The sequence below is a fragment of the Phocoena sinus genome, chromosome 3 (assembly GCF_008692025.1).
Source record: "Phocoena sinus isolate mPhoSin1 chromosome 3, mPhoSin1.pri, whole genome shotgun sequence".
Classification (NCBI taxonomy): domain Eukaryota; kingdom Metazoa; phylum Chordata; class Mammalia; order Artiodactyla; family Phocoenidae; genus Phocoena; species Phocoena sinus.
This window is the reverse complement of record NC_045765.1, coordinates 56,763,312-56,787,992: the sequence shown is the minus strand read 5'-3', so window position 1 is coordinate 56,787,992 and position 24,681 is coordinate 56,763,312. Positions and strand designations below refer to the sequence as shown.

At 42.3% G+C, this 24,681-nt stretch overlaps 1 protein-coding gene across 1 annotated transcript; it reads left to right on the top strand.

Annotated features, from left to right (window-relative positions):
• Positions 1-1,949: 1,949 nt before the first annotated feature.
• On the top strand, positions 1,950-7,119 carry WNT8A (Wnt family member 8A). Its single transcript, XM_032628008.1, has 6 exons — positions 1,950-2,212; positions 2,317-2,350; positions 2,581-2,719; positions 3,866-3,991; positions 4,851-4,993; positions 6,139-7,119. Exons 1-6 carry the CDS (start codon positions 2,007-2,009, stop codon positions 6,685-6,687), a joined length of 1,197 nt encoding a protein of 398 aa, XP_032483899.1. The 5' UTR covers positions 1,950-2,006; the 3' UTR covers positions 6,688-7,119.
• The last annotated feature ends 17,562 nt before the right edge of the window (positions 7,120-24,681 follow it).

Sequence of the window (24,681 nt, the reverse complement as noted above, 5' to 3'; positions counted from 1 at the left end):
ATGAAGTAATTGAGTCCACATGACAGTAAATAGCTTGCCCAGGGTCACATAATAAATTAGTGGCCAACATCCAAGGCTCCTAATACCTGGAGCAGAGGCCTTTCTTTAACATCCTAAATTCCTTTTAGAGAATTTATATGATCTTTAGAGAACGTGAGCAGGAGCACGCACAAAGGTTACACACAAAAAGCTCACCACCGTCCCCTCTCCTTCCTAGAAAATTAAAGAATATGTTTATAGAGTACCAACTAAAGCCAAGTGCTATGGGGAGCACAGAAGAATAAGACCCAGCCACTCATACACAGGAAGTGAATGTGGGATCACTCCTGAAACTCTTTTAAGAGGTATGGGAGATTCCTTGGGTCTAATGTGACCCCTGTTCTGAACACACAGTCAGTGGCATGGAAATCAACTCTGCTGTCTTAAGAAGTGAAAATTAAACAATAGATTCTTTTTTTTAAGTATCATTCAGTTACAATATTAAATCAGTTTCAGGTGTAAATATTAGATTCTTGATTGGGAAAAGTAGGAAACAGAAAAGGCCACTGAGGCAAAACTCAGTGTGCTTTTCCCAAGTAACTCAGTGTGGGACACCTCTCTTCCCCAAGGAGAGAATCCCACAAGCAAGGAAAGGAAGAGAGCTTGCTGGGCTGAGAGCCAGAGCTTTAGTCCATTAAGGACATTTTGCATTTGAGACATTCATACCCATCCTCCTAGAAAAATGAAACAGAAAAAAAGACCCAGAATAGGAGCCCAAATTTCTTATAAGATTTCAACATATCTAAAATCACTCTGTCAAACTGCTATAAAAATTTCTAAACATTTTCATTTCTGTACTTATCTTCTCACATAAAGATAATAGTTTGCAGGCTGACACTAATCCCAGCGCACACTTTGAGTTCACTGCTCTAAAAAGGCCTGGGGACTCCTTGGCCCCTGGAACTCCTTTGGTGGGGGGATTTCTGAGCTCCCTTTCTCATCCAAATCCAGTCCAGGGTGCTGTGAAGTGATCTGGATTGTGGTCACAGAGTAATGAGTTAGGACTGTAACTTCCGGTTTGTACTTTCCTCTGCATCTCTTTAGCCTGCCTTCCCCAGCCTTAGAAAAGAGTTTCACCAACCAAGGAAGGTCTCCACCCCTTCCTTGCAGTCCCTGACCCTACCTAGTATTGCTTCGGGTTCTTCCTAGGGGCCACAAGTTCTTTTATTCATTCATTCCTTCACTCATTTGTTCATTCATCCAGGCATCTTCTTCAGCACTAAGAATACAAAGTGAATCTTAAAGACAGATTCCTGCCTAAGGAGCTTATGTCCTAGCAACAAAGTGCTATCAGAAAGAAAGGCATCAGTCTTCTGAAATATAGCCCTGGGTGGCCCAAAGGTTGATTCTCACATATACAAGCAGTTAACAAACTAGAGCTCTAACAAATATAAAATGGTAGACCTACTAGGAATGAAGGAAATTTACCAGAACTTACTTTGGTAGAATATGGTAGAAGGGACTGTTGAGAGGTGGCCTCTGAAGTGTGTCTGCTCCAGGGTCCCACGTGACTTTACAGTCACCAAGGGAGGAGGTAGGAATGGTGCCCTTGGTTGCTTGGGTAAAATGAGTAGGAGAGGGCCCCAAGTAGAGTTCCTCTATAATTATTAACACCTTGAGGAGGAAGGCAGGGTAAGGAGTGGGGTCTTATTAACGGGTGAGGACGCTGTAACTTTGAGGGATAGATGACCTATCTTTAGAATTAGCAGAGCTAAGAAACTTGCTTGCTCTGGGCTACAAGATTCTGAAAAATGAGCCCTCAAGCAGGAAGAGACAAAAGTCTGACTTATAGAGGGTAGAAACCTCCTGGGTAGGGAAAGGCCTCAGCCCATCTGTCAGCCTGGGAGGGAAGAAGGGCTGGCAGGGCGGGGCAGGGCGGGGCTTCCCTTGGAGGCTTTGGGCTGAGTCCCTCCTCCCTGGTCCCCCATTGGGTCAGTGGCTCCTACAGCCCTGCCAGTGAGGGACAAATGAGAAGAGCTGTTGATTTTTTCCCCCTTGGCCATTCAGCATTTCCCTACATAAATACTGAGAAAGATCCTGCCCTCTCCTCACTTCTCTGGACTTGGCCCTGGGCTAGACTTGGTCCCCTGGGGGTGGGAAGGGCCATGGGGGACTTGTTTATGCTCAGGGTGGCTGTGGGCATATGCTATGCAACCTTCAGTGCCTCTGCCTGGTAAGTCCTTCCCTCTCCCTCCCCCCCACCACCCCTCCTCACCAAGGAAGCTTCTACTACCTCATCCCCATTCACCATTACCTCACTTTTTCTCTTTTTGGTAGGTCAGTGAACAATTTCCTGATAACAGGTCCCAAGGTAGGATGATCTCCTGCTCCTGTTTTTACCCATCCAGGTTCCTAAGGGAACTCTTTTGGGGAAGGAAAAAAGGGGAAGGGAGATAGTGCCAGAAGTCACCCACCCAGAGGAACCTATGATTGATTATTCCCTAATGGAGAGCTAACCCATTTGAGTCTTGCTTGCACCCTCTGACCCAGATGACCTGACTAGAGCCAGGGTTGAAGCTCACATCCTTTTCCCTCTGCCAGGCCTATCTGACCTACACCACCAGTGTAGCCCTGGGTGCCCAGAGTGGCATTGAGGAGTGTAAGTTCCAATTTGCTTGGGAACGCTGGAACTGCCCTGAAAATGCTCTCCAGCTTTCCACTCACAACAGGCTGAGAAGTGGTAAGTTTGTGCACCTGTACAAGGGGGTATATGTCCATGAAGTTGGGCTTGAAGTATATATGTATGTGTAACATGTATGTGTACAGTGCAATGAAAAAGTTAGCAGTGATCTGCCACTTCCTTGTTGTGTGACCTCAAGTGAGTTACTTCTCCCTCTCTCAACCTCAGTGCTGTCATTTGGGTCAATAAGGTCAGCTGTTTAGCTCACCAGGAGTGTTGTGAGGGTTGAATGAGGTGAATACAAAGGTATCTCTATAGAAATGTAATAACTCTATTTTTTAATGCATGTCTGTATTTGTGTTTGTACACACTTATCTTGTACTGATTTGCATGAAACAAAAGTGGGGAAAGGGCTCTGTGTTTGCAGCCCCTAAGGGAGTTTCAACTGTCATAAAATCCCAACAACAGAGAAACTGAGAGATCACACATTGAGCTATGCTTCAACTTGAGTGTATGTGTGTGTGTGTGTGTGTGTGTCTGTGTGTGTGAGCAGTTGTTTGTAACTATGTATAGTAGTTTGCATGAAAGTTGTTTATGTAGAAACTATTAATGAAGAGTTGCCTGAGAAAACTAGGGGGAAGGAAGTAAAGAAGATAGGAAAAAAAGTATCTTCCTGTGGGGTATACAAATAGGATGAGAAGTAAAATGGGACAACGTTTATAAAGAGTTAGGAAGATACAAGCTCAGTAAGTGGTAGGTATTATCATGATGATTATTACATGGCTCCAACTCCATGTCAGAGAGAAGAAAATACCCTTCTCACTTTCATAAGCCAGCCTCATAGCTCTGAGTCCTCACTGCCTAAGGACAAGAAGCAATGGCTAATGAACAGAGGCCTAGGCTGGATATCAGGGGGATAGTGTCCTGGTCCCAACACCATAACTGGTGAGGAGAGTGGCCTTGGTCTCATCACTCTACCTCTGGGTTTTACTTTCCCCATCTGTAGCATGGGGATGCTCGTTCTTGCCTGGATGAAGTAAGGATGCTGGAAAGGCATGCACTGTTCTCTCAAGTAGAAGAGCATTCTCTTAATAAACCCAAAGAGGGAGGGGGACAGGAGAGAGAAATGAAATGGCATTTCTTTTCCAAAAACTCTTCTTTGGGTCATCAGGGTCCTAGTTTCCAGCCCCCTCTTTCTTTCCAAAGCCACCAGGGAGACTTCCTTCATTCATGCTATCAGCTCTGCTGGAGTCATGTACACCATCACCAAGAACTGTAGCATGGGCGACTTTGAAAACTGTGGCTGTGATGAGTCAAAAAATGGAAAAACAGGTAAGTTGTGCTCTCTGATGGGGGTGGGAAGAGGTGAAGGGTATAGAGCTGAGCATAGGCTAAACTCTTCCAGGGAAAGGCTGAGGGACACAGCTTCTTCAAACCCCTAGACTCTAGCAGCAGCTTCATTGGTGGGAGCTCCTAGATCTAGACCCTCGTAAGAACTGAGCTGGATCCATGATTCTGGGACCAGCAAGTAGCACCAAGCTCTAAAGCCAACAAGGCATCTAGGAAGGAGGAGGCCAAAGAGAGTTTAAAGCTAACCCTTGTATTTCAGGCTTAGAATGACTTGTGCATAATCCAGAGCTACCCAATTATCTGCAGACAGCCTAAGAGACTTAGATTTGTCACTAATGAGGGAGGAGGTGGCTCTAACAAGACTACTGTAGCATAATGGTACAGAATTCTAGAATGTTTGAACTGCAGTGAACATTTGAGATCCTCTAGGCCAGCCCCAGCGTGCCTACCTTTACTTTGGGTATAGAGTTGAACTGTCTAGAGTTGGGGAGTACCTGAAGGGTGGGCAGTTGGCTTTGGGAATAGGACTCCCCCCGACCCCCACCCAAAATACCTCCATTTCCCTGTTTCACCTTTTTCCTTTTTTTTTGGCCGCCCTGCGTGGCTTGCAGGATCTCAGTTCCCTGACCAGGGATTGAACCCCGGCCTTGGCACTGAGAGTGCGGAGTCCTAACCACTGGACTACCAGGGAATTCCCTCCCTGTCTCACCTTTAGCTATAGCTATACACACTTCTAGGACTCTTGGGGATGGTCTGTCTATGTCAGCTAAAATGACCTTGACTCTTCTCCAGGGACTTAGCAGGAAGCTATACACAGAACTTATTCTTTCCTTATGTGTAGGAGGCCATGGCTGGATCTGGGGAGGCTGCAGCGACAATGTAGAGTTTGGGGAAAGAATCTCCAAACTCTTCGTGGACAGTCTGGAGAAGGGGAAGGATGCCAGAGCCCTGATGAATCTTCATAACAACAGGGCAGGCAGGCTGGTACGTATAAGAGTTGACCAATGAGCCAACAGGCTCAGTATTTACAAAAGCCTCACATCCATACAGACCTTCACAACTTACCAAGAGCTGTCTCATACATGTTTCATCCTCACACCATCCAGCAGGACTGGGATAGCTACCCCCATTCTCTGGATGACAAAGCCAGTTAAGGCAGAGCCGTGGCTTGGCCAAGGCAATACAACTAACAAGTATCAGAACCAGGCAATGAACACAGATCTTTTAGTCTAGTCCTTTTATCACTAAACCTTATATGCTAACTCCTTCTACAGGCAGGTTTCTGAGAACACAGAACAAAGGCCTTGCTTTCATGACTTAAAATTTTAACCATTTCAACTGCATTTCTAGGAAATTAACAGGGGTTTATCATACAACCTATGTCCTAATGTCTTTCTGGGCTTGGAGGGGTTGGGACTGATCTAAGCTTCTCTGGAAGGTCTAATCTCCCTCAAGACTTTTGGTGGGGTAGCAATCCTTGGAGTGTTCTGAACTGAAATCTGGAGTCTAGTTGTATTAGAAGCTAAGAGCATAGAAATTTCCCTTTGAACCTATACCTAGATGTCCTGGTTGCCCATGGCAAAGGGAAGAGGTTTTCAAGACAATTACAACCATGGGTAATCACCTTGGGGGTAGGGGTTCAGAGCTTCCTTCCCTCCGGGAGAGGGCCCAAAAGACAAATCCAAATACCCACAAATACTCTAGCCCCCAGCTTCAACACAATAACAGTGCCAATGATCATGTTTTTCATTTTTAATTTACAAATTACTTTCTTGATCATTCTTATTCTTATGGGCAGAAAGAGAAACAAGTTCACAAGTGATGAAGTTAGGCCTTCAGCCTAGGTTACCTGACTTCAGTAACCTTCTCAACACTTGCCTCACTTCTTCCATAAGAATCACTCAGGGGAACGTTAAAATCACCAATACCATGGCCTTTAAACCTCTGAACTTCCTAATTGAGAAGATATGAGGTAGGGCCCAGATCTTCTTACGGGCCTCCCTCATAATTCTAATGTACTCTAAAGTTAAGAAGCACAACTCTAAAATATTCCATTAATTGCTAGCCTTTGGTCTTCTCTACCCAGAGCCAATCTTTTGTCCTCCCTCTCTCTTTCTCTCTCTGTGAAGGCAGTGAGAGCCACCATGAAAAGGACTTGCAAATGTCATGGCATCTCGGGGAGCTGTAGCATCCAGACATGCTGGCTGCAGCTGGCTAACTTCCGGGAGATGGGCAACTACCTAAAGGCCAAGTATGACCAGGCACTGAAAATTGAGATGGATAAGCGGCGGCTAAGGGCTGGGAACAGTGCCGAGGGCCACTGGGCACCCACTGAGGCCTTCCTTCCTAGTGCAGAAGCTGAGCTGATCTTTTTAGAGGAATCGCCTGATTACTGTACCCGCAACTCCAGCTTGGGCATCTATGGCACAGAGGGTCGGGAGTGTCTGCAGAACAGCCACAATACATCCAGGTGGGAGCAATGCAGCTGCGGGCGCTTGTGTACAGAGTGTGGCCTGCAGGTGGAAGAGAAGAGAACTGAGGCTATAAGCAGCTGTAACTGCAAATTCCAGTGGTGCTGCACGGTCAAGTGTGACCAGTGTAGGCATGTGGTGAGCAAGTACTACTGCACGCGCTCCCCAGGCAGTGCTTGGTCCCAGGGCAAGGGCAGCACACGATAGCACCCCACAGGAACTTACTTGCTCAGTTGCATGACAATGGAGGGGGGACACAGCTTTTCTCTGGGAGAGAAGAGATAAGAAAAACAATTGGAAAGTCACAGGGTTGATCTGTAGTCCTCTTGATATCTGCTGTACATGGGAAAACGGAGGCCTAAGATTATACAGCATGTTCCTGACAGAGCTGAAATGGGAATCTGGGCCTCCTAACTTGGGTAGACCCCATTTCATCTTTCCTACAAGTTACTTCCTGGTCTTTCTGCCTGTAATTTTGCAGTTTGCTAAAGGGGGAGTTTTGGTTTGGGGTCCAGATCCAAAAAGACCTTCAAAGTACTTGCCCCTGGAGTTTCAGACCATGTCCAACCCAGCTGTATGGCTGAGAATCAGAGAATGGAAGCCAAAAATGAGAGTTCTGTCCAGAGTCCTGAAGGAGCAACCTTCCCCTACTCTGGCAAGCTCCAGAAAGACCAACTACAAGTTCATACAGATAAGTGGGGCAGAGGCTACATACCTGCCTAGAGGGAGGTATATAAAGTGTTGGGTTTTTTACCTCAATATGCACTTTTGAAAAGTTCACCCCACCCAACCCTGGGGAAACCAGTACCCAATATAACCTCATGACTTTTCCAGCTCAGAAACTATCTCTGGAGCCATGGAGAAGGGATGGTTACAGTAAGTGGACAGATGACTACAACTTACCTGCTCAAGGCCCCCCAAGAGGGATTTTCCCCCAAAGAGCTGTAGAACAACTCTCTTTTGTTATTTTCCCAGATTGGGAACTCATCTTCATTCTGCAATAAATGCTTCTAGAATATATATTTAATTGAGACCTTTTATTTCTCTCCTTGGAAACCTTAGGATCAGAAAGGGAATGAGAAACCCTGCCTCTATATCCCAATTATACACAAGGCTAAAAGGAGAAACTGGAAATATCCAACCCCCTTGATATCAGTGTTTGACAGATAATAAAATTGAGACCCAAGAACTGGCCTATAGGAGAAGAATCCAGATTTCTGAATTTGTAAAGTATTATTTTAATGCAACCTAAGCAACTTGAGGAACAAGCAAGCCCTTCGAACTTGAATCATATTCAAAGTGTGTTTGCTCTCTTAACTTGGGCTTCCTGGGGTGTCTGTACACCAAGGACCTGGGCCCCAAGGCAAGAGACTAGGAAAGTTGTGGATTCTACCTTCCTCATTTACACTTCTACATCTTCTACTGGTAAGCTTTGGGGGAGGAGTAGTTTCCCATAAAGAGAGCCCTAGGGGCTCAACCACTGGTCTCCTAAATCTGAGCATCCTGGCCTTTGGAGTCTCCCCTCTCTGCAAAGGTCAAACACCCTGCAGGGGGGACGTATTTCAAATATGTTGAATAAACAAGTAAAATGACTGGTCACCAAGAGTGGGGAAACATTCTTAGCTTAATGTTTTAAATTGAAAAACAATTTAAATGTTCAACATCAGGGCAAACAAGTTAAGTCATGGCTATACAATGGAATATTAGCCATTAAAATAATATTCTGAAAAATATTTAGTAACATGAAAAACATGCATGATATAATTAAGTGAAAAAAGTAAATTACAAAACAGCATGTTCAGGATGAACCCAATTTCGTTTTAAAAATAGGAAAATATTAGCTATCATGTAATACCAAAGTTGAGTGGTTTGTTTTCCTTTTTGTGTTTTTCTGTATTTTTATATTTGTCTACAATAAACAAATATTTTTGTCATCAAAAAAATTAATAGTAAGTTATTTTTTTAATGTCAGCAGGGAATAACTAATCCATTTTTTTGTTTGTTTGAGTGAAAAGAAAGGTGAAATGTTCATTAAGGAAGTTGGCATCTCAGGAGAAAACATAAGCAGGTGCCTTGAAAGTCTACCCTGGTATCTATTACTTCTGTGCATTTAAAACTACCACAGATGCCAGAAGCCAGAGATAAAGAGAAATCCATAAAAATGCAGCCTATGTCAAGGAAATGGAAGATTTCCTCTACCTCCCTCCTTCTAAGGAAGGTTAAAAAAAAAACACTACAGTTAGCAACGAAGAAGTGTGTGTGTGTGTGTGTGTGTGTGTGTGTGTGTGTGTGTGTGTATGATGGTGGTGATGGCAGTGGTAGAAGGGAGAATGGAAGAGATATCATCCAAGCACAAAAATTGTGGTGAAGCAATAGGCAACCAAAAGAAAAGATTATTTCCCTGGGGCTCAGACAAAAAAAAAAAAATTATCTAGCTTGATGTTGAACCCTCAAAACCCTCAATAAACATAGACAATAAACACAGATGCCAAATTACTCATGAAACCTGAGTTGTAACACTGCCAAGGAACTGAACAAACTAGACTTTTCTCTTTATTCATAACTGAATCTCCATCCAAAGACCCCAGGTATCTGATGCTTTGACATTTTCCCCAGGACCTTGTTGACATTCCCAAATAATCTTATGGGAGAACAATTGGGAATTCCATGAAAAGTTTGCCTACTTCCCCAAAAAGCTCATAGTCCCACTCCTCCCAAGCCTCTTCCAACCTCATTCATTTTACCCTCATGGCAATCAATCACATCAACCAATCTTCCCACATGGACCCTGGGCCAGAAACTAAAGGAATTTGGATTTCTCTGCATCCATCACCTTCCTGTCAAGGACTCATTCCAAGGCATTACAGTGGCATTCAGATTCATTAGTTACAACCCTACACTCCTTCCCTTTTGGCTCATCCTTAACAAGCTGGCTATCATTAAGGTGACAAAACAGTAAAAACCCCGTGTTTGATAGGTCCAGGGCCCAAGACAGGCAGGTTGGCAGCCACAATCTGATAGTAGATCTTGAAAAGCTGCTGAAAGAGGAATTGACTCAATGAGAGAAACCTGTCCATGAGCCTAGTCCCACTTCAGTAAATCCAGGCACTGATTCACATTGCCTGGAGAACAGAAGTCTGTATTTTCTCAGTCTATGCTTGCCAGGCCCCTACAAAACTTTTTCTCCTCCTCCTCCACCTCATCTTCCTTCTCCTTTTTCTTCCTGTCTGATCTTTGCCGTGGGCAGAATTAAGAAAACCCTAAGGCCTATTCCCAGAGTTTCCCATGGTCCCCTGCCAGTCTCCTCAGGGCTTGCTGGTGGGTGATCACAAGGGTGGAAAGGGAGTAACTGAGGACCTACTAAGTGTCAGATGCCTAATATATACTATCTCCTTCAATCCTCAGAACAATCCAGTTAAAGAGTTACAATTATTCCCCTCTTACTACTGAGGAAACTGTGGCTCAGAGAAGTTAAGCACCCAACCTAAAATTAAACACATGGAGGTAGATTTGAATTCGGACCTATTACCACATAAATCTATACTCTTCCTTTATACCACTTACACTCTGGGACCCCAGGGATCTCTTGCGACATTCTCCAGCTGTCATGACAGCTTTGTAGAATGACTCCATTTATATGCAGTGAAAGGTGTCCTTTTCCTCCCTCTTCTACAAGTAGAAGAGTCACATTTCTCAGCCCTTCTCCAGAAAGAAGAAACCTAACTTTTGACTTGCAAAGGCCTTCCTTAGAATGATAAAGCAGATAGCCTGGCTCCTGCTGACTTGGGAGGGCAAAATCCTGGTTCTCCAGGGGGTACTCAAAGAAAAAGGCTAACCATTGTGGTCTACATTAGAGGTCAAAGTTTCAAAGGAATGTCAAAAGAGGGGTGTTTATTTTAGAGGCTAGAGGAAAAAAATACAGGAAAGACAGAAAGACAAATTTCTAGCCCCAGATCACAAACTACTCATATCATTGATCACAAAAGACAGTGACCAAAGGCCCAGATAAAGAGGTTTGAGGTGTGGGGGATGAAATGAAAAGAAAGACCAGAGCAAAGACTTCCAGAAGAAGTTAAAGACCTTTGGGTAGGACTAGTGCTCTACACCATTTTAATTCGGTTGCATTCCCTACCAGAGGAGGTAATCTAGGTTTAGAGGAGGAAAGTTCCCCCACACCCAGTATCACCAAGTGAGATAGCTGAACGTTAGACTCCAGGGCCCTGCACACTCTCCATGGCTGGTGCCCTGCCAACCCTGCCAGGCTGCCCTTCTTATCAGGAAATGAATGTATGATGACCAATGAAAGCACTGAAGAAATTAGGCCCAGGCTCTGGGAAGCCTCAGACTGCACTTGGTCAGTGAGGGAGGAAGGAGGCTGTGGGTAAGAGAAGTGGAATATGGGTAGGGGGTGGGTGGGATGTGGGTAAGGGAAAGGTGATGCGCATTCCTCTCAGATTCTCAGATACCTGCCTAGGCCTATGATAGGACTAGGGGATCCTAAAATGGCCACTTCTTCATCAGGAGCTTCTTGCAATCTATAAGAGATCACTTGATTCAGCTACCTGCTTCTTAATAGGAGAGCTCCTAATCTAAGGCCTAAGGAAGAGAAGCACATTTTACACTCTGTGTTGAAAGACCATCAGAGAGGGAGGGAGAAGCTAGTACTTCCCTCCCTGGGATAAAGTGCCTATTAGGACATTTGCTGCATGCCTAACCTGAATCAGCACTGCTATATTTTATTTTATTATTTATTTATTTATTACATCTTTACTGGAATATAATTGCTCCACAATGGTGTGTTAGTTTCTGCTGTACAACCAAGTGAATCAGCTATATGTATACATATACCCCCATATTCCCTCCCTCTTGAGCCTCCCTCCCACCCTCCCTTTCCCACCCCTCTAGGTCGCCACAAAGCACTGGGCTGATCTCCCTGTGCTATGTGGCTGCTTCCCACTAGCCATCCATTTTACATTTGGTAGTGTGTATATGTCAGTGCTACTCTCTCACTTCGTCCCAGCTTTCCCTTCCCCACCCCACCCCCGTGTCCTCAAGTCCATTCTCTATGTCTGCATCTTTATTCGTGTCCTGTCACTAGGTTCATCAGTACCGTTTTTTTAGATTCCATATACAGGCATTAGCGTACGGTATTTGTTTTTCTCTTTCTGACTTACTTCACTCTGTATGACAGACTCTAGGTCCATCCACCTCATTACAAACAACTCAATTTCGTTGCTTTTTATGGCTGAGTAAGCACTGCTATATTTTAAGTCTACGAAATCTTCTAGGACCTCTCATTATGGATTGAGGCCTTCAAAATACTCCTTTTCTCAAAGCCAAATAACCCTAATTACTTCAGTTTTTCACTAATTCTCTCTCACACACTTTTTCTTAGATCGTCTTCAAATGCACACCAGCTTTGGGTTTCTGTGAGGGGTTAGGTGAGGGTGTGAGCCAGAAACCCTTGTCAAACCTCAATTGCCATCACCTCTTTGCCCTCAAGTATCTGAAGAATCTGCCTATGCTTGGCTGTCACAGAGCTTTGATTGCCCCATCAGGCCCCACTTGCATTTCTCCATGGCCCAAGTTCATTTCTAACCCCTTCATTTCAGCCAAGTAGCCTTGATTCCCAGCTGCATCAGCTGGAACCTCAGTCATCAGGGTCCTCCTGTGCTAGAGGCTTGCAGGCAGTGCAGGGCAAGAACATGAAACTGACAGGACACACTTCCTTCTCTACTCTCACCCGTGAAGCATTTAGCTACTTTAAAAGTCCAGTTTTATTTCTGTGCTGATGATTCCAAAATCCCCACTTCTGTGCAAGGTCTAGGCACCACAGCTCTAATATTCCACGGGATGTTTCAACTTGAGTGACAGAATTGATTTTCTCTATGATTCCTCTGCTTCCATCAGTAATCCAATGAAACTTTGAGTGACTAAGGCTTACTAATGAGTCACCCCTCACTTGTCCCTCTGCTCAACTCTTCATATTGTACCAGAATTTTGCACCAACTCAATAACTGATATTTTGCCCCTCAACTCTCCACCTAACACAATGCTACCATACTTATCTTACTAGTACACTACATTCAATTCATCATTACCTGATTAAAAACAAAAAACCTGCAATGTCCTAGAGAATACAATTCCAGTTCTTTGGCCTGACATTTCAAGTCTCCTAAACTTGACACTATCTTATTGTAAACATTAAAATTTTTTTTCTATGAATATAATCTCATAAAAATCCAAAAAATTTAGAAGTAAACAGATTAAAAAGTGAATAATACCTTCACTCCCTTCTTCCCCCAGCTCACTGTCCTCCCCAGAGGTAACTGTTCCTATTTTGCTTTTCCAGTTTTATTCCTTGCTTCCTCAGTTCCAGCTAGACCAGGTTATGACAATTCTCTGTATATGCCGTTCCCATGCAATTTCTGTATCCCAGTTGAGACCATTTCCCTCCCTGAGATACCTTTGCCTCCTCAACTTCAAATACTCCCTCCTTAAGGTCTATCTGCTCTTTGAAATGACCTGCCATGTATCTGAAAGAATCTAAATTTCACTGCCTATGCTATCTAGGCATTATGTGTTTCTCTATGCCTCAACAATAGAGCTGACAAGTCTCCTCCTTGGAGGTAGGGCCATGTTACCCACCTTGGTGCCTCTGCAAGCCTCTCATGACACTCTGCATTTGGTGGGTGATTACTGCTCTCCAGACGCTAGCCAGTCTTGCCCAAAGGTGGTGTTAAGTGTACAGGTCATGGAATTTCAGAGATGGAAGAGACCTTAGAATTCATCTCCTACAAACCTCTCACTTTACAGAAGAGGAAAGACATTTGCCCAAGGTCATTTGCCTAGTTAAAGGTCAAGTTGAGGATAGACATCAGGTCTCCTAATTCCAAGTTCAAGCAATTGCTAGGACCTCTGCTCTTGGGGGTGGGGGGAGTGGCCCAAAATACTCTCAGGACCAATCAGCTAGGCAGTAACTCAGACAGGTAACTGATGGGGGAGGTCTTGTATATGGTATGTGATATTAAAAAATTTTTAAGTTTAAAGAGAACACTTGAGGTTCCCAAACATACCATTACCACTTGAGCCCAAAGCAAAGGAAAAAGCCAGCCCATTCATTCCCCCTGCTACACTACACTTCATGGCATGTACCCCTTTTCCCCCTCCTTGGTATTCACCTTAAATCGGCTTCACCTGAATAAAAATGTTGAAGGGCACAAAATCAGAGTCATCTTGGATGCTGATATTTCTAGAAATCCACTGCTCTTCCTATTGCTTCATGGTTTATGCCTGCTGTCCCAAGTATAATTGTAATTGCGCCTCCTTTCACTCCGAAAAGTGTACTGTTTGATGGCAATTATATAGCCCTCCTATTTATAACCCACTTCATCCATTCAATAAACATTTCTTGACCACATACTCTGTTATAGGCATAGCACTAATGCGAGAGATGAAGAAGTTCATGACATTGACAAGGCCTCTGCCCTCATGGAACTAGCATTTTCATGGAGGACACATACAATGAACAAGTTAAAAAACATATTATTACAGATTGAGTTAAGTGTCATGATGGAAATAGTAGGGTTCTTATAACAAGGTGGCAACATCTTAAGAAAAAGTGGTCAGAGAAGGTTCTCTGTGAAGTTGACATTTAAAGTTATACCAAAGGAACTAGTTATAAGAGCTTCAAGAAAACATATTTCAGAGAGAAGCATTAACAAGCAATAAGGCCCAAAGCAGAAAAGAGCTTGGAAAATTCCAGGAACTGATAAAAGTTTGATATGACTAGAGAATGCTTTGCGTGTGGTGGCATGAGATGAACTTAGAGAAGTAAGCAGGGGTCAGATCATTGAAGACCCAATCGGTCACAGTAAAATGTCTGAATTTTGTTCCAGAGAAATGGAAAACCATTAAAAGATTTTAAGCTAGGGGATGATAGGATCCTATTTACCTTGTAAGAAAACTGGCTGTTATCTGGAGATAGTCAAGCGTGGAAGGCTGAAGACAAGGAGGCAGTTGTATTAAGACAGGCAAGAGCTGATAGTGACTTGCACTAAGGTAGGGATAAAGTGAACAGAGGGAAGAAGGAAGATGGGCAGTATGTATAAAAGAGGTAGAACCAATAAAATTTGCTGATGGATTGGATGTGATGGGTGAGAGAAGGGGAAGGATCTAGGGTGACTTCCAGTTTCCTAACTTTAGTAACTGAGTGGCAGGTGGTGCTGTTTACGGACATAGGCAAAATGAGAGGACCAGGTTAGGGCTAATGGGAAGATGGGGATCAAGAGTTCCATTTCAAGCACATTAACTTTGAAATTTTTCTGAGACATTCAAGTGGAAATATCAAGCAGGCAATTGGCTATTAAGTCTGGGAAAGATACTAAATAAACTAGAAAAGAAAATTGAGATGGAGATGCAAACTTAAGAGTTGCCAATACAGAGAGAGTTTCTGAAGCCATGGGAGTAAATGAGATTTCCTAAAAGGAGTAGGAAGTGAAGGGAAGAGGGCACAGGTCCAAAGAAGCACCACACCTCTCCCACTGACGTCCACAAGTGCCTATTGAATAACCTGAGCAACTGAGCCTCTTTTTGATTTTAGGAACAGATGGGTACAGATTTGCCGGCAGGTAGGGAAATATAAGAGCTAACCTTTGTGGGGGGCCTCCATCAATCTATTCAATCAGTAAATGTCTTTTATGGGTCATGATGGACTGTGCTAGGTGCCTGTCTGGGAGGTAAACACGAAGGGACACGTTTCCTCCCAATCAAGAAGGAAAGCACACCTATGCCCATAAAAACGTGGTGTGATAAATATTCTAATAAAAGTGTGTGTACAAGGGGGCTTCCCTGGTGGCGCAGTGGTTGAGAGTCCGCCTGCCGATGCAGGGGACACGGGTTCGTGCCCCGGTCCAGGAAGATCCCACATGCTGTGGAGCGGCTGGGCCCGTGAGCCATAGCCGCTGAGCCTGCGCGGGAGAGGCCAAAAGAGTGAGAGGCCTGCTTACCGCAAAAAAAAAAAAAAGTGTGTACAGGGGCAGTAGGAACATAGGGATGAAAGCAGCCAATCTCTGCCTGGCCCAAAACTGAGGCAAACTCATCCAAGTAGTGAGAGGAGCTGAACATTAAAAGGGTGCTCTGAAGCCAGAAAGGCTTCCTTGCACCCTGTTTGTTTCTGTTTTGCTTTAAAACAAATCTCGTACTTCCTAGAATCAAGGTAAAATCATGACAGGTTGGTAGGGGTAAAAAAGGAGGCTTTGGCTCTCTGTCCTTTGACGACAGAGACTAGCCCTTTCCAATGAGCCTTAATCAGGTGTAGGGTGGGGGTAGGGGTTAGAGGAAAAAGTAGAAGAGAGTGGTTTATGGTTGTTCACACACACACACACACACACACACACACACACACACACACAAAAAGCAATAAAATACTTTGCCCTGAGCTGCAGAAGGGTCATAATTGGTATGATAAGCTATCATTTAACATGAGGAGGAAATTGAAGTTTCATTTCCTTGCTTTTGTGGCACCCCTTGAATTGGGTTGATGACACCATTCAGTCAGTCAGCATGAGGCCTGCCTTACCAATTTTGTTTTGCAAAACAAAGCCAGTCACGGTCAAACTCAGTTGGTCAATTCCACAGATTAACATGAGAGACCCCTGGAAAGCAAGACAGCTGGGCTAGCTCTGGCTGGGAAACGACGGGTTAATCCTAGGCCAGCTAGGCAGGGCGCTTTCATAAGATCTTTCAGGCTCCTGGCACCCTCCCACTCCTCACCCCTCCAAGAGCTTCCCACACTCACCAGTGTCCTGCGATTGACTCTAAATAATCTCCAGAGTTTGAAGGACAGGGCTGAGCTGAGAGTATGGATGCATTTCCCCATTGTGCCATATGTTGATTGTCATCTTCTCGTCTTGATTTTTTAGACGCAGACTGGGTAGTATGGTGTGACAGAAAAAAAGCAGGCAGGAATCTATATGAGCACAAACTGGGAAGAATGAAATTTTCTTTAAAAATTGACAATACTACAAAATTTCTCTCAAATTCTGGGCTCCAATAGGTGTACCTACTCATTCCACAACCTAAAGAAAACAGCAAGGACGAAAATTTTGTTAAAGTTCTACTGAACAGCCAGACAGTTTTGCTGTCTCTATGGCTGAGACATTAGAAAAGAATCGTTGATTCTCTTAGAGAATGATTCCCATTCTGATTCTTCTCCATGTCCAGAAAGTTGCTGAAAAATCGAGGCCACTTTAGAATAGATCACAATCTGGAGAATTTCAAAGCTGCCATTTAGCTGAATAATTCCATTTTTCTCTCTTTCTGAAGTCTGATGTTTCTGGTGAAAAAACAATTCTGCCAGTAACACATAAGGACTATCAAAAAGCCAAGAAAATCTGCACATGCAATGAAGTTGCCTGAATAATAATGGGGTTCATGTTCCAAAAGGAGATTAAGGTAATGTTTAATTTTAGTTCCCTGAAGGTTGTCTTACATTCTTCCAAAAGGATTTATTCCTGCAATCTTCTGTGACAATCAACACAATTTAATTTTGAGGTAATCAAGAGAGGTAATTTAGTATTGTGGGAAAAGTGCTGCTGATTTTGCCACAGATTTTACTGTAAAGCCATGCAAATCACTTTTTGTGCTTCAAAATCTTTACTATAAAAAAGAAGGGAATTTGATTAGATTACATTAGATATTCACAACATTTTTTTCAAATTCTAAAATTCTATTCTGAGCCTCTAAATTTTTCTATCCTGACAGTTCTGGCCTTTATAAGATGTCCCATGCCAATTGCCATACAGAATAAATTAGAACCCCTTCTGGTTTCATGAAACATATAGCCTGTAAAATAGCAATAGTCAGATGTTCTTCATGTACACAGAGTCTTATGATTAGATTTTACTCATTTGAATTTAGTGCAGAAGGAAGCTTCTTTGTACATTATATTTTACAAGGATTTACTATTAAATTACCACCACAAGTAAGATGGCAGGTGGAGGTTTTTAACTGCTTATGACAATAATATTTTCAAGTGCTTCTTCTCAAGGGGTTCCTGGTATAATGAATAGCACTCTGGTTATGAGCCAAGAACATGGATCATCAGCCATTAGCTTTATTGTGACCTTGGGCATGTCTCTTAGCTACCCTGAGCCTTGTTTGCTTCAATTATAAATAAAGGGGTTGGATTAGGTGGTTTAAAATTAATTAGTGGGTTTCCCTGGTGGCACAGTGGTTAAGAATCCGCCTGTCAATGCAGAGGACATGGGTTCAAGCTCTGGTCCAGGAAGATCCCACATGCCGCGGAGCAACTAAACCCATGTGCCCCAACTACTGAGCCTGCACTCTAGAGCCTGGGAGCCACAACTACTGAGCCCTCGTGCCACAACAACTGAAGCCTGCATGCCTAGAGCCCATGCTCTGCAACAAGAGAATCCACTGTTATGAGAAGCCCATGTACCGCAATGAAGAGTAGCCCTTGCTCACTGCACTAGAGAAAGCCCACACAGCAGTGAAGACCAAATGCAGCCAAAAATAAATAAATAAAGTTCCCTTTAAAAAAATAAATAAAATTAGCAAAGCTTTTTTTTTTTTTTTTATAAAGTTGATGTGCAAGAGCATGTAGTGGTTAAGTGTAAATAAAGGTATCAGTGCCTTTAGTAATACGGAGAATGAAAAGGGGTTTGGAAGCACTTTCTGAGTGAAGAAGGAAGAAAACCTATGACTGTCAGCCACAAAAAGCAATAGCATAAATGGAGTAAAGCCCCAAGTCCCACTTCATTAATTTATACACAATAAATCCATTAAATGAATGAACTTGGTTTATACACAACACTCAGTTGGCCCTATGAGAAAAACAAGAAGTTTCCCATGTCTATGAAGAACCACCATTAAGTAATGGAAAGGCTTTAGAGCCAAATATAATTAAGTTCAAAACCCCAGCTCTAATAATTCCCAGATATGGCCTCTACATCAAATCGTTTTAACTTCAAGATTGTTGTGAGGATTAAGATAACATAAGTGAAAGTGCTTAGCACAGTGCTTGGCACATAATAGGTAACGACAGATAGTAATCCTTCCATTAATGATGCAAAGAGAGTCCATATATAAGTTTAAAGAAAAAGACCTGAGGTAAAAATAATAGCTAACTTTAACTGAGTGCTTACTCTGTGTCACAAGGCACTGTTAGGTACTTTTACACATTTAATCCTTAAAACAACCCTGTAAGGTAGGTATTATCATTATCCCCAGTAGAGAGATGAGGAAACAGACTCAGAGAGGTTAAGCAAATTTTCCCACAGTCACAGAGCTAGGAAGTCATGGAGTTATGATAGAAAACTGCTTTGCTGTTTCCAAAGGCCAAATGCTAAACCATTTCACCATATGTCCAGTACATTATGTCAAAGGAGTATATTATTAAGTGCCAGATAAGTCAGCAATTAAGCTCTATTAGAGCAAAACTATATGAAATTGTCTCCTAGGCTAGGAATTATACAAGCATAAAAGAATAGGAGAATCTTCAGTGTTTGTGATGTAGGATGGCAGAGTAAAGCAAAGAATGGCTTTAGCAAATGAACAGAATTAGGAATGGGCAAGGTGAGCAAACTGAATACTCCAGCTAGAACAGTGTCCATACGGCAAGTTCTGAGGATATATGTTTGGAAAGATAAGCATTGACCAGTCTATGGGAGCCCTGAATGCCAGATTAACAAATATAAAATATTTTTCCAGCATATTATGTATATACAAGATAATAAGTATTTGTTGATTGTCACAAAGTAGTGAACATTAATTTCAAACAGCTACCCATGGAAATAGGAAACCTGTTTTCTATACGGACAATGTCTATTCAACTTGGGTTCCCCTGACCAAACTGAATAGGAAGAAAACATGTTGGCACACTCTTTTTAACTCTTTCACTCTGTGATGTGCTTCATAATTTCAAAATCTTTTTAAAAATCATATTGCAATATAACTGACATATTAAGATCTTTATAGCAGCTTATGGTCAAGAATACTGAACTCACTGATAAAGATAAAGGGAAATGATCAAGAAGAGGACAGGAAAAAAGATAAGGAGACTTTTAAAATAATAGAGCTCTAAAAAGGAAGAAGAGTATTCTAAGAAGATACCAGGGCATGGAATCCAGTGAAAAGGTCAGCTCAGATGGCATAGGAGATCCCAGGGTCAGGCCTCAGACCTAGGTAACTACTGAAGAGCTGAGGACAGGTTGAGGGCACCCAGACCTACAGGAAGCTAGACAAAGGGTCTGGCTTCCTAAATACAAGAGTGTGTTCAGGTTGGACGTACAATATTAGCAACAGAAAGAGGAATATAACAACGTGATTTTACTAATGTGCCTAAAAATATTACATTTTGACTTAATTTAGTATATTGTGTTTTTTACCACAAAGATTACAATGGTTTCAAATAATCCATTTTCTCAAACCATCCCTGAGAGGCACGAAGGAACTCATAATGGTTTGCTACTTAAGTGTTGAACTTGTATCTCTGAAATGTGCAAACAAGTTAGACTAGAACTTGGGGGTCCTAGTAAATATTTTATTTTAATTGAACTTTGAAAGACTGAAGCTTTAAAATCTAAAAATTTTCATCTGGGATGTTTAGTCTGTAGCTAGTCATCGGATGGTTAGAAGTTTGGCATGACTAATTCTTCACAGTCCATTTGCTAAATGACACATTATAAAAGCAAGCACCACTGAAAAGGATGTGCTTGTTTCCAAAGCTTCAACCTCATTGTAGACTGACTGTTTTATGTGGGTCCGTGGCCAACCGTTTTATGGTGCAAGAGGCTCTAACCACATATATATGTTAAAGACGCCTTGAAATGTTCTCACATTGGCAAGGACTACGAACACTAGATAAAGACCAGAGAGGCTGTCATTCTGGCCCCAAAATAAAGGCCACCCAGAAGGATCAGGATTTTATAATCCTGATTAAAATAAGATTTATTAACCCCTGAGATGCTTATTCTTAAAAAATAGCTTTACCCTCTCTATCCCAAAATTAGAAAACTTGAGCTGAAAAGTAACTAGATCTCAGTAGAACAGTTGAGAATGCTTACTAAGTAAGTTCAGTAGGGCTGCTTCAAAACTAAAAAGTTGAGCACTGAGAGATCCAAACAATGATGACAGAAAGTTTAAAGAAGGATCCAGAAATTGTAGTTTAGGTTGATACATTGTTGGTAGCTGTGTCTTTAAAGGACTTTGTCTATTTCACCTAATTTGTCAAATTTATAAGCATAAAGTTGTTCCTACTATTCCCTTATTGTCCTTTTACTACTGGTAAGGTCTGTAGTGATTTGACAATATTGGGCTAAGTAGAATTGTTTGAGAAAGAAAAAAAAGGGAGGGAAATTTGAGATTGCTTTATGTGAAGCCATAACTTTTCCAAGGAGCATTCCATCGCCGTCTCAGCCAAGAAATGCAGATGAGGCAAGTGGGGGAAAAAAGGAATTTTTTTTTTATGGTTCTAGTGATGGGCTGTTGGTTGGATTAGCTGCCCATTTGTCTGCAAGCTGCTTTCTCCTCCCATTCCGAGCTCCCTGCCATCACAGTGCAGCTGCTGGCCAGGAAGCCTGAGGAAGGGGCTCCCTCTGGAGCTGATGGCAGTGGCACTTTGGAAAGTGCTGGCAGGGGGTGGGCTATAAAAAACAATTTGGTCTGGGAACAAAAGGCATCAATCACAGCAGTGTCATCAACCCTTGATTTGGATGAGGGGAGAGAACTTTCTGGGTCATCCTGGAAGCAGGAAAGGAACAGACATCATATTTAGTAATCTCCTCTTTCCAATGGACTAAAGTATGTAGTTAATTTAATAGGAAAACTATGCTGGACTGGTCCACAAAGATTTTTTTCTTTAGTCATGTCCTTCAATGAGGTGGGAGAAAGCTATCTCCCTTACGGTATTTATCTGAAATTGCCAAAAATCATTGGACTCTACATTTAGAAGTGAACTTCTCTACTAAAGGCTCTCATAAGCCAGGGAGTTTCTGAGATTTAGTTATAACTTCTGTAAAGTAAATGAAAGGTGCAAAGTTAGTACAGTGAATGTTATTAGTAAGGGGACTAACAAAAATAAAGAACCCAAGATAAGCACCTAAAGTCAAAGAAGTAGCAAACAAAGAAGAACTGAGCCATCTCTGAATGAAAATTCAAAGCTTAATCTAAATAGTTCCTACATAGAGTTAACAACAAGAGAGAAGTGGCAGTATTTCTGAGATGGAAAAGTACTTCTAGAAAGTATCTGTGACACTTTCAAATCAAGCTAATCTGTGGCACCCTTAAGCCAGGGCAGATAAACTATTGCCCTGGGTTCTCCAAATGGGGGGAGGGGGGGCTTCTACATGTCATCCCAGATCTAAACTTCTAAAGAAGTAAAGAAAAATCTAAACTTCTGTTTAGTCCCAAGTCATAAGAGCTGCATGCTTGCTTGCTTTTTTCTATGATCTCTTTGAGTCCTAGAGAAAGAAACCAAATGAAGTGGTATATCTTTTTTAACCAGAATACCACACTATCATTCAGTGCAAGAGAAATGCATTAAACCACCACTACTTAACAATAACAGATGTGTACACAGGACTTTGATACCACCTGACAGGTTATGTCAGAAGGCAGTCTTCTCATTTTCTTATTCATTCTATGCTATACTTTCCAGTTCTGGCCCATGAAATAATGACCTCAAATGTGTCCCAAGTTTAAAAATCCTATGGCTAACTACATTGTTTTCCATCTGCATGTATTTTTATCTATTTTTCCTCCAAAATGTATCTCAAATTAGTCTGTTTTCTCTATTTTTTCTTCCACTTAAAAAAAAACCCAAAAACAAATGGCAGGTCTGGCGACTGAAGCTGACTTCCAGTATAGAAGTTTTCTGCCATACACAGTGCTGCCTCTTTTTTGCACAAGAGGAGGCTCTTGTGGTGGAAATGACCTCCTGAAGCTGGAATCTCATTGTAAAAACGATTTGCTCTTTCCTATATGCTCTTGACCATTGCTCAAAATATAGCCATCCACTATTTATCTTTGTTTTTAAGATTTTAGTTTGTCTTCCCAACATGATGTTAAAGGTGTTTTGAAATACAGTGGGCACACCAGTCCCAGGAGGAATATGTCCAAAAATTCATATAAACACCATGACTGAGAACTTGTAAAACATCATGGCTCTAGATAGCTTAAAGATAGTCTATTAATAAGGAAGTGTTGCTAACCCTTTTAATGTTGACAACCATTAAAACATTTATCTTTTTAAACCCTTAAAAAATGACAAAAGCAGTAATAGGAACACTGTAGAAAAATTAAAATACAGCTAAGCAAAAATAAGAAAAAAAAATCAGTGTATTCCCACCATCCAGAGATTACATAATAACATTTGAGTGGGCGCCCTTCTACATCTTATTCCACACATATACACATATATGTATTTCTTTATCAAAGTAAGATCTCACTGGGCTTCCCTGGTGGCACAGTGGTTAAGGATCCACCTGCCAGGGCTTCCCTGGTGGCGCAGTGGTTGAGAATCTGCCTGCCAATGCAGGGGACACGGGTTCGAGCCCTGGTCTGGGAAGATCCCACATCCCGCGGAGCAACTAGGCCTGTGAACCACAACTACTGAGCTTGCGCGTCTGGAGCCTGTGCTTCACAACAAGAGAGGCTGCGATAGTGAGAGGCCCGTGCACCACGATGAAGAGTGGCCCCCACTCGCCACAACTAGAGAAAGCCCATGCACAGAAACAAAGACCCAACACAGCCAAAAAATAATAATAATAAATTAATTCTTTAAAACTTTATTAAAAAAAGAATCCACCTGCCAATGCAGGGGACGCAGGTTCAAGCTCTGGTCCAGGAAGATCCCACACGCCACGGAGCAACTAAGCCCGTGCGCCACAACTACTGAGCCTGCACTCTAGAGCCCGTGAGCCACAACTACTGAGCCCATGAACCACAGCTGAAGCCTGCGCACCTAGAGCCTGTGCTCCGCAACAAGAGAAGCCATGGCAAGGAGAAGCCTGCGCACTGCAGCAAAGAGTAGCCCCCGCTTGCCACAACTAGTGAAAGCCCACACACAGGAATAAAGACCCAGTGCAGCCAAAAATAAAATAAATAAAATAAAATTATTTTAAAAAAAGTAAGATCTCACTGTACATATTGCTTCGTAACATGTCTTTTTCGTTAACAATCTTTACCTTCCAAGACAACACATTTTCATTGTATCTAATACTCAGTCTAGATTCAAATCTTCCCAGTTATCTCAAAAATGTCCTTTGCAGGGCTTCCCTGGTGGCGCAGTGGTTGAGAGTCTGCCTGCCAGTGCAGGGGATACAGGTTCGAGCCCTGGTCTGGGAAGATCCCACATGCCGTGGAGCAACTAGGCCCGTGAGCCACAACTGCTGAGCCTGCGCGTCTGGAGCTTGTGCTCCGCAACAAGAGGGGCCGCGACAGTGAGAGGCCTGTGCACCGCAATGAAGAGTGGCCCCCACTCGCTGCAACTAGAGAAAGCCCACACACAGAAACAAAGACCCAACACAGCCAAATATAAATAAACAAATAAATAAAAATTTTTAAAAAATGTCCTTTGCAGCTTGTCTGCATAAATGTGGATTCAATCTAGAAACTAGTGTTGATTCTGATTATGTATCTCACATCTCTGTTAATCTAAAAGAGTCCCTTTTCTCATAATACCAATTTGTTGAAAGACCAAGGCAGCTGTCCTACAGAACATCACATCTTGTAAATTTTTGCTTCTTTATGGTATCATTCAGATGGCCACATTATTTCCTACTACTGTAAGCAGGAAGGTGGGCCTAAAGGCTTGATAATTTTAAGGTACACATGTTTGGCTAAAACACATCATAGATGATTAGTATATGTCATTTTTATATCAAATCAAGAGCTATATAGTATCTGAATGTTTCCCTATCAACAATGTGAAAAACTGATCACCAGCTTTTGATAATAACATACAGATCTTTTTTCCCCAACTTCATTTGTGAATAGTTTTAAAGCACAGAAAAGTTGAAAGAATAGTACACTAGAGTGCCCACCACCTAGACTGAACAACTGTTAATATTTTGTTAACTTTGTTTTATCTTTACATGTATAAAAATATTTCTTGCTGAACCATTTGAAAATAAGTTGCAAACATCAAAAAAATTTCCCCTAGAAATTTCAGAATGCATA